Source organism: Mustela putorius, unplaced genomic scaffold, assembly GCF_011764305.1.
Source record: "Mustela putorius furo isolate JIRA1106 unplaced genomic scaffold, ASM1176430v1.1 tig00003834_pilon_pilon_pilon, whole genome shotgun sequence".
NCBI classification, from domain to species: domain Eukaryota; kingdom Metazoa; phylum Chordata; class Mammalia; order Carnivora; family Mustelidae; genus Mustela; species Mustela putorius.
In genome coordinates this window covers 80831846-80844994 of record NW_025421987.1, presented here as the reverse complement: position 1 = coordinate 80844994, position 13149 = coordinate 80831846, and the positions used below count along the sequence as shown (strand labels likewise).

General features: G+C 38.6%; 1 protein-coding gene across 3 annotated transcripts in view; it reads right to left on the bottom strand.

The window, feature by feature from the left end:
• The window catches only part of MFN1 (mitofusin 1), a 32588-nt gene extending 19804 nt beyond the window's left edge, over positions 1–12784 (bottom strand). For 2 of the 3 annotated variants that reach the window (XM_004756627.3, XM_013058344.2), the window contains exons 1-7: positions 12657–12784; positions 11069–11187; positions 9788–9923; positions 8311–8473; positions 5334–5458; positions 3459–3567; positions 1929–2036 (exon numbers count right to left, since the gene is read on the bottom strand). In XM_004756627.3, coding sequence (XP_004756684.1) covers positions 1929–2036; positions 3459–3567; positions 5334–5458; positions 8311–8473; positions 9788–9923; positions 11069–11180 — 753 coding nt within the window. In that variant the 5' untranslated portion in view covers positions 11181–11187; positions 12657–12784. The other variant, XM_004756628.3, reaches the window with a different exon arrangement.
• Positions 12785–13149: the final 365 nt, after the last annotated feature.

Sequence of the window (13149 nt, the reverse complement as noted above, 5' to 3'; positions counted from 1 at the left end):
AGCACTTAGGTATTAAAATTAGGATTAAGAGGGGTGCCTGGCTGGTTTAGTCAGTACAGTATGTGACTTGATCTTGGGGTTGTGAGTTTGAGCCCCATGTGGGATACAAAGATTACTTAAAACTTTAAAGAAAATTAAAAATTAAAGAAAAAATAAGACTAAGAGTAAAACTAGTTAGGGTACAGTACTAGCCTCTAGCATTGTGCCTAAGATAAGGGAACTAAGCTAAATAAGAATGGAAAAAAACAATCTGTGGATGATATTTCCTAAATCTCTGATGATTAAATGAGACCCCAATTTGCAAAAGTATGACCACATGCGTTAATAATAGCAGGATATATAAAGCTTCATATTAAACAAAATTATAATTCTGGGGGTAGGGGAAAGAATGAAAACACATAATCAAACATGTAAACAGTGATGGGACTGTGTAAATTTTAATTTTTTTGTAAGTAAACACAAATCGTGATTAAAGTCAGAAAAAGAAATTATCAGGCAAATTAAATATTATTTATAGACCACAGACCAAATTCCAGATACTCTATTCTTTTTAAAAAGAAGTTTCTAGGGATGCCTGGGTGGCTCAGTCGGTTAAGCATCTGCTTTTGGCTCAGGTTATGTTCCCAGAGTCCTGGGATGGGGTCCCATATTGGACTCCTTACTCTGCAGGGAGCCTACTTCTCCTGCCACTCCTGCTGCTTGTGCTTTCTCTCTCTCTGACAAACAAATACAATCTTAAAAAAAAAAAAAAAAAGTTTCTAAAACCACCAGCATGACTAAAATTTAAAACAACAAAAAAATACAACTGTTGGTAAGGATATATAAATCACTTGGAACTCTCAATCTGCTTAGGAGTATAGACTCGTACAAGCATTTTAGAAAACTCTTGGGCTGTGTTTACTGAAGCAGCATATTCTCTACCAGCAATTCTACTCCTAGATATATACTCACAAATTACTGATCTCTGCAGTACTGACATTTTGGTTGGGAGGGTTGTTCTGTTATGGGACTTTTAACAGCTCTTAGCCTCTACCAAACAGATGCCAGTAGCACACTCCCAGAGCTGTATCAATCAAAAATATCTTCAGAGATGGCCCAATATTCCCTAGAGATCAAAACTGCCCAACCCCTCAGACCGAGAAGCACTGGAATATACCCAACAGAAATATATACCTATGTGCACCAAAGACACACATGTAAGAATATGTAGAGCAGCACTACTTATAACAGCTAAATCTAGGAAGTTTACCCAAATGCCTGTCACTAGCAGAATGAATAAATCAAATGTAGAAATTCAAAGGCTGAAATACTATACAGTAATGACACTGCACTTCAACCATGCCCAAGAGTATGGATGCAATAACAAATGTAATGTTGAGCAGAAGAAACCTGACACAAAGCAGATACTATATGATTCCATTACATAAAGCTGAACAACCAAAAAACTAATCAAGGATGTCAGAAGTCATGTAAGTGCTCATTCTTATGAGATAGGACAAGACTGGAGGGGGGTGTTGGCAATGTTCTGCTTCTTGAGCTGGATCCTGACACAAACTGAGGTTCTTTCAATTCCTGAGTTTGAGTTCTGTTTCTTGAGCTGGGTCCTGACACAAATCGAAGTTCTTTACAAATTGAAGTTCTTTCAATTTGTAAAGTTCACTGAACTGGACACTTAGGATCTACACACTTTTTTGTTATGCTATACTTCAAAAAAACTACAACAAAACAAAGTTTCATTATCTAAAATGATTAGATAGTACACTTCTATAACAATTTTCCTCCAAAGTAGTTTAATAGTCTGGTCTTGATCACTAAGTCTTTTCTCAAGTAAAAGAACAGCTACGTAGGATATTCTATAAGGTATACTGTTTTCTCAGATAACAATGTACATGACTACAGCTCATAACTTAAAAGAAAAAATAACTTACGTCTTCCATATACTCTGGCTCTGATGCAGAGGCATCCCAACGATTATTCAAAATGAAAATATTAGGCTTGGAAAGTCGTTCATTTACCTTGTGAAAAAATTGCTTTTCCTAAAAAACATCAAATACCCAAGATATGTTTACTTTTAACAGCTATTTTATATTTACATTTATAGTTGAAGTTCTTCTAATCTTAAAGTTTGAACCATTAAGACAACAGTGGATTCATACCCACCGATAAAGGATCCCAAATCACTGAATATTACACTTCTCCAAGATGAGAAAACTAAATTGTAAGATGGCAAGAGTGAAGATTTTCCTGCTCCTGCCATGAGTCTTTTCTGAAATTCAATTTAATAAATATCTATGTCTCTACTATTGTGCAGAGCATAACAGATACTGCTGGATATTATAGTCAACATTTTCAAAAAGCTACCTCAAATCTTTTTGAAGATTTAGAATAACAATGTAAGACCTATGCACATAATAATAAACAACAGAGAAAGGTATGTGCCTTAAATGCTAAAATACATACTATGCTTATTTAAAGGAAAGAGACACCATAACCAGCTGGAATTAGGAAAAGCTCCATAAAGAAGGGAGTGATGATAAAGATGTGCTTAGAAGTACTGATAATGGCTTTCTGAAAGATAAGCTGGGAGTAGAGGAAGAATTGTGGGCAAAGAATAGCATAAACAAAGACACAGAAGTCAGAATGTAATTCAAATGGCGTTATTCTAACAAAGATTTTAAGCATTTATCTGTTTCTCATATCATGAGATTATAAACAACTGTCCATGTTGTCATAGCAGCCTGGTCCATGTGATATAGATCAGGTTATACAAAAGCTAGTAGCAGTGGCAAACCAGAGGTCTTGCTAGTAACACCTAGGTTATAATGGTGTTTGGCCATTTATATGCTTTTGAGGAATGACAATTTTTAAAAACCATACTATAGTTTTAGATATTAGATATCTATAAACTCTGGAGTTTATCTGGGATGAGTATGGCTCTAGACAGCCTGGATAAATAATCGAATCTATTAAATCTGACAGTGGCGTATAACGGACACAGGTAAGCCAAAACCTAGAGTACACACAAGTAAAGCTGGGAAGGGTTGACAAAACTAGAAGTATGAAAAGCCTTGCCTGCCAGATGTGGGGACTGGGGGGAGGGTGTGAGATGGGAGTGTTAAACTTTATTCAAAAGACTGAAATCATCACCCTGACAATCTGGTGCCCATTTCTTCTGAAACCGGCAAATAACCACAATCAATGTCAATACCACACACATATCACACCTTGCATTTAATTAAAGATTCACTAGAAGTGAGAGACATCAAACCCTAGATTCCCAATGGGAACACTCAAGAAGGCCAGCAACAACTTTTCCAGTCCCACGGAAACACAAATTCCTCTGTTCACCCTTGATATTAGAGGTTCTTTTTAATCCATGATTTGGATTTCCCTCACTCTTCAGAAAAGACACCATCTCATTTCCTACCACTCAAACATAATAATATTATTTAACCTACCGTGTTCATTAGTGTTGATTCAGAGTTTGCTACCAAAACGAAGACATCAGCATCTAAGCAAAACTTATCAATCCAGCTATCCAGCTCTGTAGTGACATCTGTACCGGGACTAATGGGAATAAGATAATATTGTATTTTATATTTTTAAAAAAAGAAAATTTGATTATAAAAGACATTTTATAAAGCTTTTATAAATTGAAGTCTAAAGGCCAGGATTTCCACCAGTTTTCAGCACAAAGCCCAAGAGATCTACTTTTTCCACCTATAAAAAAAACACTTGTGACAAGCTGAATCTGTGTTTTATAAACTTCCATATCTATTCTGCTGACAAAGAACTCCCAGAGCCTATTCAATTGAAAACTTAAACAAATGCTTTAAAAAAAAAAAAAAAGTTGTTTACTAGAAAGAAGTAACCTTGGGCACCTGGGTGGCTCAGTCAGTTACAGTCTGCCATCAGCCCAGGTCACGATCCCAGGATCCTAGGATGGAGTCCAAGTCACTGGATCCCTGCTCAGTGGGGAGCCTGCTTCTCCCTCTCCCTCTGCCCCTCCCTCCTCCTTGTGGGGGGGGGGGCAGACGACAACACACGACACACCCTCTCTAATAAGTAAATCTTTAAGATAAAAACAAATAACCTTCTGATTTTTGACAAAGTAAGTAACATAGTCAATATTTTAATCTTCTAAATCCTTATGGTTTGGAAGGATGAAAAATAAGTGCTAAAAAACCCTCCAACCCCCCCCAAAATGGCTAATATATACCAAAATCAAAGATGTAAGTAGCTATGTCCAGTACAGCTGAGAGAATATTTAAATGCTCATGAGCATAAATAATAAAACACCCTCTGCTAAAACCTAAGTTTAATATACTATACAATAAAAATTATAATATAACTATCTACCCACTGTGACAATGTAGAAAGATGAGAGGTTGGGGTCATGGACATAGTCTGGCCATGAAATAAAGCAAAATTAAAAGCCCATCACCAAAACCAAAATGGTTTCCACACAACACTGAAATTTTAACCAAAGAAAACAAAAGAGCATACCAAAATTTTGAAAAATCATTTAACTACTTTTTTTAGTTAAGGACATTGCTTAGCAAATGTGCATTATCATTTTACTTAGCACCAATATAGTAAAAGAACATATAATAAATGAAGACTCATCAGAAGAGTTGAAACAAAATTCCAGAAGTATTCAATTAATTCCTGAACAATTAAAAAATCTATGTAAACTGTCCATTAAGCTATTCTGGGAAACTTGGGCCTTAAGCATTAATTTATTATGCCTGGGTGACTCAGTCAGTTAAGCGTTGGACTACTGGTTTCAGCTCAGGTTGTGATCTCAGGGTGGTGACAGTCTTGCATTGGACACCATGCTTCGGTGTGAAGTCTGCTTGAAATTCCCTCCCTTTACCGTCCCCACCCCACACTCTACGTCCCCACCCTGTCCCCACCCCATCCCCACCCCACACGTCCCCACCCCACACTCTATGCATGTGTTCTTTCAATTCTTAAAAAAAAAAGAGGTATTACTAGATAAAAAGATTTACCTAATCAGAGGTACCTACATAGTCATTTAGAATTAGGCAATCTCTAAGCCCCAGCTATTTATCCAAACTACAAGGTAGAGGGGGGAGAAAAGTGGCTATCCTTGAAATTTCATCTAATAGAATTAGACAAAGCAACTGGCACTTTATATAACCAGTAAAAAACATAAACCAACACCTTTTCTGTTTCTTAACAATCTAACAAGTGAGAACAAAGGAGCAACTAAACATTTAAATCTTTATGTATTATACTTTAAAACAAGCAATACTATTCTATCAAATAAACTTTTACAAGGAGAAAATGCAATTCATATGTAATTTTACCTGTCCACTAAAACCAGGTCATCTCTCAAGAGGGCACATTTTGCCTTTGGCCAAAATACATGTACAAGACAGCCAGCTTTCAAGTCTTTGTCCATATGAAGGGCATGAGCCAGCTGATTAACTGTCTAAAGTGGAAGGGAAAGAAATGAACAAAACTCTGCTTGTAATAAAACTCAATAAAAATGAAAAACACTATGATCTGGTACATTTATTTTTGCAAAACATATACAAAAAGCAGAACTTTAAATAACTGTAAATAAAACTATTTCAGCAATCTTGAGAAATTGAGTTTTAGAATTACCAAGAAGGGGGAAAAAAGATACTCTTAAAAACAGTTTAGTCATCCACTCTGCAAAAATAATCAGAGCTAGTAACATTTTAAATGCCCAATAAGTGAACTCTGGCAATGGAATGCTATGTAATACCCGATATTGATATTGTATGTATGAAAGCAAATTTACAATATATTAAGAAAAAAAAAAGGCAAGTAAAAAAAAATAACACACATGAAACCATTTTGTTTACAAAATACAAAGAAACACATTTAACTCTATACCATAAGAATTTTCCACTGGTTTTAGGAAACATGTGAGTTTTGAAGTTTCTTTTTGCCCAACTGTATTTTCTGTCTCTTCTAAAACGCACTGCTCAGTAGTTAAAGGGTGGAAATAGAAGAAACATTACTAAAATAGGTTTAAAAACACCAGAGTAATAAGACCAAAACAATACAAGAGAAGCTCAAGACATATTCTTTTAATAAAGGATTTTTTTCACTAGCTGGTTATTTATTCACATAAACCTACTTGACATCAATGACTATGCCTTCTCTTTCCATCTGAATTCACTAAAATATTTCTATTTCTCAAGATGATTTCTGACATATGCTAATTTATTAATGTGTTACTTTAATACTATTCATGTATGTGTTAAATATACAATACAAAGAGCTTAATATAAAATTAATATTCAAGGAACGGACACCAGTACACATACAAATGAGATGTAGAGGTATCAATTTTTAAAGGGAAACATCTATTTTCAAATGGGCACAACAGTCCTGATCACGGCTGAGGTAAATCTCCATAGTGACAATGTTATTGTCAATGGTTTTATTTTTGCTTGCTTTCATAAACTTTTTGACTGAATTATAAACTTGTACTAAAATCTTGATGCCTGGTCTGTAAAATTAAGATAATAAAAGCACCTATCTGACAGAGCTGTGGTGAGGTTTGAGTTACTGTAGGTACTTAGAATATTGCCTGGTACTTAGTGTACAGTGAAATATTAGCTATTACTATTGCATTTCTTTTACTAAGTAAACGACTACAGCATGAGACTCCAAGTCTATACCTTAAAGCAGGCCTCAACTTGAGGTAAACAAATTTAAATTCTGGAGTAGGGGAGAGGTGCAAAAGGGCATGAAAAGGAAGTGGACTGGAAGTAGAGAGTACAGACCAAGAAAGAGGAGATGATTACTTTAAAATATCATAGTACATTTTACTGAGGATCTAAAGCCACCAGTAGTTTAAATTTGGATTCGGTAAAAATCCTGATTAAGAAGTGATTCCTTCGGGACGCCTGGGTGGCTCAGTTGGTTAAGCAGCTGCCTTCGGCTCAGGTCATGATCCCAGCGTCCTGAGATCGAGTCCCATATCTGGCTCCTTGCTCCGCAGGGAGCCTGCTTCTCCCTCTGACTCTGCCTTCCACTCTGCCTGTGCTCGCTCTCACTCTCTCTCTCTCACAAATAAATAAATAAAAATCTTTAAAAAAAAAAAAAAAAAAAAAAAAAAGTGATTCCTTCATTTGGATAGGTTAAAAATCTGAAAATATTTTCATAAACATCACCTCCTTTATTCCCCATAACTAATCTGAAAGGTATTAGGCAGATTGAGTTACCTGAGCTAAATCAAACAGTAAACTCACAGAACAATAACTACACCAGTGAATTCAACTTAGTTTTGCAAAAACTAATATGGGATGGATTTTAAACACTGAACTTCTGCATTTGTGGGAGAGATCTTAAGATTTAAGAGAAAGTGTTAATACTGAGAAACACTTTTTTTCCCTCTTTTGGCTGAAGGAACTAGTGGCACTGGGTTCCTTAAGAAATTTATGAAAAGGGAGCCTGGGTGGCTCAGTGGGTTAAGCCTCTGCCTTCGGCTCAGGTCATGATCTTAGGGTCCTGTGATAGAGCCCCACATCCGGCTCTTTGCTCGGCAGGGAGCCTGCTTTCCCCCCTTTCTCTGCCTGCCTCTCTGCTTACGTATGATCTCTCTCTCTCTGTCAAATAAATAAATAAAATCTTAAAAAAAAAAAAAAAAAAATTTATGAAAGGTAGGGAATTGTCATTGGCCCTTATCTGAAAAAACTATTAAATCTATTCATGAATGTTCTTACTAAATACTCCAAAGATAAAATAGATTCTAAAGGCACAGACATGCATCAAAAACATTCCAGAGCCCCATTTTTTAAACAAAGTTTTCTTTCAAAAGATGAAATCAGATTTGAGATTAAATAGCAACAATACACTTCAGAAATGCTGTTTTCACTGGGAACATTATTTTTTAAATGTAACAAACTTTTAACTCCAATTTATTTATTTATTTTTTTATTTTTTATAAACATGTATTTTTATCCCCAGGGGTACAGGTCTGTGAATCGCCAGGTTTACACACTTCACAGCACTCACCAAAGCACATACCATCCCCAGTGAACTCTAATTTATTTTAAGGACAAGTTTTATTCTTCTAATAAGATATTCTTCTAATATGGTATGCTTTAAGATCTATTCTTCTAAAGATTTAGCTCTGAAGCAAAAAAAATTTAGAGAATTCAAAATATCAGTGATGGCTTTAAAGCTACAAATAGAAGTATTAATAGTTCTTTTATGTCCAGCAATATAGACATCCTACAAATTAAAAAAAAAAAAAGTTAAGGACATTATTTCAGATACATTATGCTGCTAATAATATTATACCTTCACACTCTTTTTTTCATCTGATCCTTCTGTCATAAGATAGGCTTTATCTCCATCAGTTCCTTCAACACTCAGGAAGCAATTGGTTGTATGGCCAATCCCACTAGGGAGGACTTTATCCCATAACATTGCATTGATAACAGAGCTCTTCCCACTGCTTGTCCTGAAGAATGATATATAAAATCATGAAAATAAAACATTCACAGTAAAAACTATTCTTTCACTGGGTCTAAGGCCAACCTTTTTAGAATTCAAACTTTGATGAAATTTCATCAGATTGCATTTTTTACAAAATCTGCCAACCTGATTTACACAAATATTAGGAAAGTACATATCAGAAAAACAAAAGAACACAAATTCCACCTTTCTCATATATCTATCCTTGCCTTTTTATCTTGTGACAATTTGACATCACAATTGCAAATTCTTCCCATCACAAACTGTGGTCTAAAGTCTGCATCTCCGTAAATCTGGGTTGGATCTTTTCCACTTCCAAAGATATTACCTATCTCTCCTCAAATAGGACAACGGAGTCATCACCTCATAAGAAGGCCTCTTCCTTTCCATTTCCACTCCACCCTAATTTGAATTAGGGCCTATTTATGGACCTACCTCATGCTAGATTCTGTAAGGCCCATAAGGTGAAGCAGAAGTGGACCTAAATAAATAAATAAATAAAACAGCACCGTGGGAAAGGTTTAAAGGGCATAAGTGGGGCACTTTAGAAGAGAATAACTGAGAAGGCATACTTCAGACAGAGCGGTCAGAGAAGATTTGAAGTTGTAACACTTAGGATGAGATCTGAACAGTGAGAGTCACACATAGATAAATCAAGGCAAAGGGAATTCTAAGTATAGGAACTCACAAGTGCTTGAAAAAAAGCTCTAAGATGCACTTAAAAGTTAGTTTAGCGAGTAAATCCATTTTCTGTTGACACACAACACATGATATGGGCCTACTCATTTTTCTTTGCATTCCTACTGCCTATCAGAGTGCACACTACACAGGAAGTTAACAAATTACTCTTTAATGAACATGAGCTATGTCACAGATTGCTCTATCACTTGAGATAGTTAACAAATGGCACTTTCTACTCTCCCTCTGGAAATCGTGGGGCTCAGAATCCTTTTGGAAGGCACACCTGATAATTAAGAGAAACTTTAAAAAGTCACAGGTTACACATATCATTTATCTGTATTTCTATTCTTTGGACTGGCTAAGAAGCTAATTCTCAGAGATCAGCATCCTTAAAAAGTAAAAATACAAATGACCTTTAGAAAGCTTCGTTTTATACCAAGAAGTAAAATGAACAAATGCTTTTTCACGCTAATAGCTTTAGCATTTAGCAAAGGGAGAAACTCTGTGGGGTAAAGGGGGAGGAATATCACTTGCTGAAACATAAGAAACGAGGTTGGAGATATGATTTAGAAAAGCTGATTTCTGGAAACTACCCTTGAGAGAAACAATAAAGGATTACCTGCCAAAAAATGCCACTTTCATATGTCTCCGAGACAGCACCTCACCAATGATGGAAAGCTTGTTTCTATAACCCTGTATTTCTATCAGATCATCCTCAGTAGCTACTTGATCAAGTTCTGGATTCCTGTATGTTGCTAGAAAATTGAAATGGTGTTAGCAAAAGTGATAAAAATGATTATTAGGTTAGTCATACAAAGGAATACCTAAGATACGCACACATTTTGCGTATTTTGGCTTTGCTCTATATTAACATGGCCATTTGAAAAGTAAAAATGCCACAGTATCTGAATATTTGGTAAAAGGTGAATGCCTTGTTGCAACAGGTCATAAGAATCCCGCCCCTAAATTCCAAAATTATTAAAAATTACAGGGGCTATCCTCAAGCTAAAAATCTGGTGAGGGAGGAAGGATAAGGAAAAAAGTTGGACTCCCAACTGTTTCCCAACTGTCACTGAAGAAGTATATAGAATCCCTCCTTTTTCACTGTACCCCTGACAGTCATGTAATCTTAAGAACCAGAAAAGATTTTAACAGTTACCTCCAAAGCAGTATTCCCCAGTAAGACATTCCTCACCAACCTGTTTGAACAGTGACACTCACTCTAAGAAAGCTTCTTTTGCTCTTTCCCCCACCACGGTCCACCCTCGTCTGAGAAGATAAGATAGGTCTGAGATCTAGACTGACAGCTGACTTGGGGAAGAGATAAGTATAATGGCTTAACTGTGGCCTGCCTGATTTTTAGTCCGGACATTTACTAGCGAGGTGATCTTGGGCAAGTTGCTTAAATTTTCTGTGCCTTGGTTTCTTCATCTTTAAAATAATTGCAATTAGGGATGTGTGGGTGGCTCTGTCAGTTAAGTGTCTGCCTTTGGCTCAGGTCATGATCCCAGGGTCCCAGGATCAAGTCCCACACTGGGGTCCCTGCTTCTCCCTCTGCTGTTCCCCCTGCTTGTACCCTCTCTCTGACAAATAAATAAAATTAAAAAAAAAATACAATAATTGCAATTAAAATCTGTCCCAGCATTGATATAAGGATTCAAAGCATTAATAACATAATAAAGTGCTTACAGGTATCATACATAAAACTACTTATATCTTATGTTATTAATACCACTTAATCTTCTTCCTTTGGAGGGCAGAAATGGGTTTCATTTGTTATGGCATTTCTCCTAGACTATAGAGCAATGCCCTGTATACGTGTTCCGTAACTAAGGGTGAAAGGACAAAGCTCCTGCATATACTTTCAACCGTATTATTTTAAAAACTTAGAGAAACTAACCTTCAACAAAATAGGATCCTTCAGTAACAAACTCCAGTAATTGGTCGAAGATTGTAGTAATTGCCCTCTTAGCCAGCACAAAGTGCTTCAGTGGAGAAGCAGTTTCTGCCATTGTGTTACTGGGGGAAGAAAATTAAAGTCAGAAAAGCACAAATTAGGGGTGGCTGGGTGGCATAGTTGGTTGGCATCTCAGGATCCGGAGATCCGGCCCCCACGTCAAACTCCATGCTGGGGTGGGGGAGTCTGCTTAGGATTCTCTCTCTCCCTGCTTCCCCCCGCAACTCCCTCCCTCTGTCTCTCTCTAAAATAAACAAATCTTTAAAAAGAAAAAATAGGGACGCCTGGGTGGCTCAGTTGGTTAAGCAGCTGCCTTCGGCTCAGGTCATGATCCCAGCGTCCTTGGATCGAGTCCCACATCGGGCTCCTTGCTCCGCAGGGAGCCTGCTTCTCCCTCTGACTCTGCCTTCCACTCTGTCTGCCTGTGCTCGCTTTCGCTCACGCTCTCTCTCTGACAAATAAATAAATAAAATCTTAAAAAAAAAGAAAAAAGAAAAGCGCAAGTTAAACTATATGATAAAGACATGCAAATTAATGACACCTTCCTACTGCATTAACTCCCCAGTGAAATAAACTAAACTGCCAAAAGACTTTTGGATAATTGTTTCCTGAGAAATGTTTTAGACAAGCTATTAAAGACTTTTCAGTGGGTAGTCCATTAAAATAATTAACTATGGGAAAAAATCTTGGTTGCAATTTCTACTTTTCCTTTATTTCCCTTTGGAGAAGATGAAACTAATTGTGGCAAACAGTGACTGCACGTGACGCTTAGGAACAGGGTTAGTGAGATGGAACAAGTTCGGGAACAAGAAGTTTCTCAACTTGGAGCTCTAGACGGTGGAGGTGGATACCCAGTTAGGAAACAAAATTCCAGTATCATAAAGTAACTCCGACGTTTAAAAAAAATTAGTTCTCATCACAACAAATAAGCAGGCAACGCTTAAAGCGATCATTAACGTTACCAGCCAAAGCACCAAGAACTTCGAAGAATAGAAGTTAAAACAAATTCTCTTTTCTGGCAAGTTCTCATGAAAGAGACACCAAACAACCGATTACACGCTAGTCCAGTCCCGGTATGCATGTGTGTGGAACGGAGCAGAATGGCCATAAAGCCTTCCGAAGGGTCACGAAATGACTCAGTGAAGGAGCTGCGTGGGAACAGCGGGGTGAGGGCAAGGACCCGGTTCTACCGGCTGCGAACACCTACCTTCCACAGGAAAGGCCTTCCACACCGGGCGCTGGAACGCCGCCAGCAGAGCTAGGGACCGGACCTCACCCCTGCCCCGCGAGCGCCAGCCCCAGACCGGGCTCCCCAACCCCGGGCTCCAGGCTCCGGCCTCGCGAGCTCCGCGGGCCGACCTGGCCGAGGGCCCCCGCTCGCAAATCCGCTCGCTAGCTCCGTTCCCGCAGAGCCGCGGCGGCGCCTCGTCACAGAGCTCCGGCGCACGATTCTCCGCCCCCTGTCCCTGGCCGCCCGAAGGTCACCGCGAGCGAAGCGAACCGGCCAGCGGCCGAGGCAGCGAGCACTCACTCTGTCCCGGCTCCGACTTGTCACCCGGCAACCGCAAACCAGCCACAGCCCCCAGGCCTCCTCATCCTCCCGGGAGAGGCTGGGAAGAGGAGAGGAGGTGGGAGGAGTGTCAAAAGGGCGGTCACTTCCGGTTTCTTCTCCGCCCCGATTTTGTTTGGCTCCGTGGCCGGAAGTGCAGCTGCGCCGACCGCCATTTTTCCTAAGGGCAGAAGGCTGGGTTTGTTGAGGCTAGGGAATGCGACCCGAATGGTTTCTTTCCCGGGCACCCTCCCCTCCCCCCACCCCGGATACGTCTGCCTCCCATCTCTTCTCCCATCAGAGTCTCCAAAGCTCTGCCTCCTTTAGGCATGGCTAGCTTCCACTTTAGTGAGGGAGATCTCAAGAAGGAGGTGGGTTGAACTGGGCTGAGGTGGGGTTAGGGCTGCCAGACAAAAGGGATTTATGATTGCCGCAGGAGGGGCAATAAAAAAAAACCTTTTGACCGCTCCACTAC